A 5,798-nucleotide genomic window follows, 5' to 3' on the forward strand; every position below is an offset into this window, starting at 1 on the left:
GCGACCCCAGGGCAGTCCCACCAGATATGTAGCATGGAACCAACCTCTGAATGGCACCGCCAACAGGTGTTGGGGACCGATGGATAAAAATGATGCAACTTAACCGGCGTCCTATACCAACGAGTAAGGATCTTATAGTTCAACTCCTGTAAACGACAGGACCTGGATGATTTATGCGTAAATAAGAGGGAACGATTCCATTGCTCAGAGGACAGGGAGAACGTCAGTTCACTCTCCCAACCAGAGGCAAACCCAACACCTCTCATCTGTTCAACGAGTGATAGGTCCCCATCTCCACCGGCACCCAGCAAGCCATATATCAAAGAAATACCATGATCTGGGCCTGTGTTGGCAACACAGAGCTTTTCAAAATTTGTCAGAGGGGCAGACAGCTGCGATCCGGGAGCCAGAGAGCCCAAGAAGCTACGAAGTTGAAAGTAGTGGAACCAGCGGCTCGGGGAGTTTTGGAATATGTGTGATAGATCCACGAGAGGTAGGAGCCCTGAGCTGTTAAAGATGTCCCTAATTAGGATCCGGGGCGGGGGAATTGTGCGGAAGAAGGGGAGATTCTTGATCTGTGAGGGGAGGCCAGGATGAGCCACAATATGCGTCAAAGGACCCGGTGCGGAGATTAACTTGATTTTGGAGGCAAATCTACTCCATAGTTTGATCAGGATCTGAAGTAGGGGAGAACAAAGAGTATGTAGAAGGCTATTTAGTGTTGCTATAGGGAGCCAAAATATCCCAGGTACCATATGGGGCTCGAGGGTGTGTTCTATGTCTACCCAAAGTTTCAGAGATCGTTTGTGTATAAGGTCTAGAACACAATTAGAAATGGAAGCTCTAAAATATGCCTGGAAGTCAGGAAGGCCAGCTCCCCCCACACTCTTCGCTCTGGATAAAACTCTGTAACTCACCCTGGCCTTAGTGCCATTCCAGATAAACCTAGAAGCTAATGACCGCAATTGGGCAAAAAAACTATTTGGTATAATACACGGGGCAGTCTGGAACAGGTAGAGGAATTTGGGTAAGATATCCATCTTTAGGGCATTTATTCTACCAAACCAAGAAATCTGCAGGGGGGACCACTTCTGGAGAGAAGCTTCTACCTTCCTAAATAAGGGTTTGTAGTTCATTTGAAAGAGGAGATTGGGGTTTGCTGGGAGGTTAATGCCTAAGTGGCGAATCGAGTCCGAGGCTACTTTAAACGAGAAGCTTTCTTTAACATGAGAAATTTCCCTGCGTGGTAACGAAATATTCAAGATTTCAGATTTCTGGATATTAACTTTGAAGTTACTAAGCCTCCCAAATCTCTCAAATTCCCGCAGGACCGAAGGAAGGCCTATTCTGGGGTCCGAGAGATCAATGCTTTATTTAAAACTCCATTAAAACACATACAATGGCTGTGTGCTCTCTGCTTCCGAGTGCGTACTCATACGCTCCGCGATCTGCAAGATGCGGCTAAAGAGGGGACGTGTGCTATCTTTTGAGGCACGGCTGCACAGACTCAAAAGCACGTGGAAGGACCAGTGTCCGTTTTTTGCAAATCCGCAGTTTGCGGTCTGGAAAAAAGGATGTGGTCATGCGAATGGGACCTAAGGGTTGTCCACCATGTCTCCATCACAGGACCAGGACAGATTTATAGCAGCTACAGGAAACCATTGAAGGTTCCTATTCAATAACTGCAAGCAGAGATCATAACTGACAATCTGATACAGAAAGATTATAAAACTGTATAATCTTTCACTATATACAAAGAATAACCATTACTTAATGAAACTGGAATATCCCTTCAAGGATTACAGAAGCCACTGCTATATTCTGTACAGTAAATGTGTAAATGTGATCTGATGGTTCAGTAATGGCGTCTTCTATGTCACAGATGCTTGTTCTACTTGGGCTGGAATACATGAGCTGCGGGGACCTCGATCAATTCCTGAGGATGAAGGGGCGGCTTGACATCCCCAGTGCAAGGTAAGGCTGGATACAAAACCTCAGCTAAACGGTCAGAAGATGCCATGAAATGTTAGATACAGCGTCCTGCCTCATGTACATCACACTGATGAGATCTGCTCCCTAGTTTCTTCTCTACCAAAGAAGGATTGAAGAAATGTTAGGGAATGTTCCCCTCTTCCTTGGGCTCTGATCCTCCATCTGATATTAAAAGACATACAGGAGAACAGATCTCCCCCGTGTGATGTGAAGAAGCCTTAGTCACATTCCCAGGTATTAAAGGGGTTCTACTGGGAATGGTCAATGGTCCCAAGCAACCTGTCCTAGAATGTGACTAGAACTGGTTTCCTCCAATACCTGAGCTGATTAATGGGGTGAGGGATGTGAAGCCACCATGCAGCCCTGGCAATAAGAAATTGCCTCCTCAGTTGACAGTGATGAGATATATATTTTGCCTCTTATTTTACTGATTGGTAAGAATGTCTAACAGTCTTCTGTGTTATCCTCGCATTATATTCATTTCGTTACTTTTCTGACAGATTCTATGCCGCTGAGCTCGTGTGTGGCATCCAATTTCTCCATTCGAAGGGAATCATCCACAGAGACCTCAAGCCCGAGAACATCCTGGTGGCTGAGACGGGCCATATTAAGATCACGGATTTCGGTCTCGCACTTGACAACATGCTTGGAGACCGCACAGCCACCGAATATGCTGGGACAAAGGGCTATGTGGCTCCTGAGGTGAGAAAAAGGGGGTTTCCTCATTTCCACCATTCCATTTGTATTAAAGTGGTTTTCCAGGTTTGGAATATCGGTCGCATATTCTCAGCTTCAGCCATTAATATCACATTGGTGGAGGTCCGACTCTTGGCACCCCCACCTGTTTGAAGGGTCCTCATTGATGGTCTGAGCTCTACCTCATTGATTACTGCACGCCATCTACTTGATGCCGGCTGCTGCAGCTTCTTCTCATTGACGTGAACGGGACAAGGCTGTAATAACCTGCAGGTAGCGCCCGGCCCTTCATACAGCTGATTGGTGGGGATGTCGAGAGTCAGACCCCAACTGATCGGATACTGATGGCCTATTCTGAAGAAAGATAATGAATATTCTGAACCCAGAAATCCATTTAATAATGGTAATTATTCTTATTATTAATCATTCATCTTCAGATCATTATGTATTGATGAATGCCTCATCTTAACTCATTCCTTTTTACAGACACAGGGGAAGAGTTATCAAGACTCGCACTTTCTGCGCCGGTCTTGATATCTCCTGTGTTGCTCCTGCAGTCCATGTGCCAACCAAAAATCTACGACATCTCCGAGCGTCCGTACATTTCTGCCTTCAAATGTACCAGAAAACTGTCATAAATAAAGATAAATTATTCATGGGTGGCTGACCATGCCCCTGTGACAAAAAACAAAACAGCAATTCTGGCGTTGAGATGTTTTTTTAGTTTTTTTATGGTGTTCTCTTAACATCAATACTTCTGTATTATTGCAAATAGTTATTTTCATGCTTTTTTCTACCGAGTGTATGAGGTGCCCCGACAGCAGCAGATGACTTTGTGGTTACAGTTTATCTGCAGCTGGATGGAGGCAGAACATCTTGTCCTCATTCAGCTAAACACCTTGTGTGACCCAATACTACGCTATGCCAGCAATGGCCACAGCCGGAGCACCTACAGTGCGGGTTTATAGTATAAGCCGTGTAGTCACTCTTCTCTCCTTTCTGGCAGATGCTGGCTAAGGAGGAGTATGGCGTCGGAGTGGACTGGTATTCATTTGGTGTCATCTTAAATGAAATTATCACCAGTGAGTGCACTTACCAACCTGCACTGTTTGCACGCTCCGGCGCTAAAGACATCATTAAAAAGGTCAGTATGTTCCTACATGACACTACTGTACTGTATACAATGTTACATGACAACCTGTGATAGGAGACATCTCCCCCTACAATGCCCCATAGTGCACCATGATCTCCTTCACTAATACTCACCACTGTAGTGTTCAGGAGGGGTCGCCCCTCAGGATAGCAATACGCAACCAGCACCTCTGTAGTATACAAGGTGACAACACTGGTCTCCACCAGAGAGGATGCCGAGTAGGATGCTGGAGCCACAACTTCTCCAGCACAGACTCAGCAATAGCACAAATGTCTGCCAAGAGCTCCAAGGACTGCCCTGGAGCCAGGTTACATAGGAGCAGCAGGAAATATCATTTCTATTCTCCCATGGTAACATTTTTGGGAATTACTGACCTAATGGATAATTGGTTTCCCTTTAAAGTAAGAGCCTGGTACGTGTAGTTAATGTACTGAGGACATGTCTACACACTTAGTCCACCCCTCTGAGTTTATGTAACAAGAAGCCACAGATTTCTAAAATCTCCCATTGCTGACACTACAGCCTGAGTCCAGCATTCAGACAGAATAAACATTAGGCAAAATGTATCAAAACTACTACAAGAGAAAAGTGAGAAGTCGCCCAGGGAAGCCAATCAGATTGCAGATTTAATTTCCCAGCTAGCCTCTGAAAATGTAAGAAGCCAATCAGATTGCAGATTTCGTTTCCCTGCTAGCCTCTGAAAATGTAAGAAGCCAATTAGATTGCAGATTTCGTTTCCCAGCTAGCCTCTGCAAATGTAAGAAGCCAATCAGATTGCAGATTTCATTTCCCAGCTAGCCTCTGCAAATATAAGATCTGGAGTCTGATTGGTCATTGTGTTCATTAGTCGTTATAGTCACTAAGTTATAATTACATTCCTCATTTTCAGCTCCTCCAGAGACATCCTGCCAAGCGCTTAGGAGTCCACGGGAACATCCGAGGCCATCATTTCTTCCAGCATATTGACTGGGTCTCTGTGGAAGCCCTTCGGATGGCCCCACCACACATCCCTGTAGTAAGTACATGAAGAGAAGCTCTTCCCTGCTCTACATACACGTTATATACTGTATAGGATTCTCAATGTCAGGGGCTTGATATAGGGTGGCTACTGGCTTCACCTCAGAAAGCCGGACCTCACTGACCACGCCCCCAAACCGATAAACCACGCCCACATCGGTAGTTGTTGAATGAGTAAGATGGCATGTAAGATGCTTTATACTCCTCCAGAAAGACTATATCTTATTATGGTGGAGGATGAGTACATAAGGTGATCATATTATATGTGAAAATACTACCACCAGAAGTTTTATATCAGGTCTGTGACCGCTTGTGATGATCATATCCTCATTTTCATCTATTTATTTGCTTTTAGCCATCTACACCTCAACGCTGTGCCAGGCAATTCAACCTGGGCACAATGGAGGCAGCAGCGGCCAAGAAGGGACCTTTACCATCTAAACATCAGGCCATTTTCAGAGGGTTTTCATTTGTCACCCGGTAAACCCTCCACCTGCTCTAATGTCATCAGAGCAATATGTCCTCCTGAGCTCCTGGAGACGGACAGAAGAACAGACCCAGGTATATAGCTGGAAATAAGTGGTGTTCCTATACAGCTGTATCAATTTCCTAATGATTCAAGATTGAAGGTGCCCCAAATGTGTAGCTTCAGTTTTCTGACCATTAGGCTTCATGTACACGACCGAATGTGTTTTGCGGTCCACAAAACATGGATACCAGCCATGTGCATCAGGCATTTTCCCGTTCCGTATGTCCCGCCATATTGTAAAAATGACTATTCTTATCCACAAATCGGAGAAGAATAGGATATGTTCTATTGTATTTTTTGCAGGGTTACATACGGCTGCATGGATGCGGACAGACGGATGACATCCACGTGCTGTCTGCATTTTTTGTGGCCCCATAAGGATTGGATCCGCCTGTGATCTGCAAAAAATAC

General features: G+C 45.1%; 1 protein-coding gene across 1 annotated transcript; it reads left to right on the forward strand.

Moving 5' to 3' along the window:
- The first annotated feature begins 1,936 nt into the window (after window positions 1-1,936).
- Window positions 1,937-3,892, forward strand: LOC120987261 (protein kinase C delta type-like). Its single transcript, XM_040415849.1, has 3 exons — window positions 1,937-1,974; window positions 2,493-2,694; window positions 3,695-3,892. Exons 1-3 carry the CDS (start codon window positions 1,943-1,945, stop codon window positions 3,890-3,892), a joined length of 432 nt encoding a protein of 143 aa, XP_040271783.1. The 5' UTR covers window positions 1,937-1,942.
- Window positions 3,893-5,798: the final 1,906 nt, after the last annotated feature.

The sequence above is a fragment of the Bufo bufo genome, chromosome 1 (assembly GCF_905171765.1).
Source record: "Bufo bufo chromosome 1, aBufBuf1.1, whole genome shotgun sequence".
Taxonomy (NCBI): domain Eukaryota; kingdom Metazoa; phylum Chordata; class Amphibia; order Anura; family Bufonidae; genus Bufo; species Bufo bufo.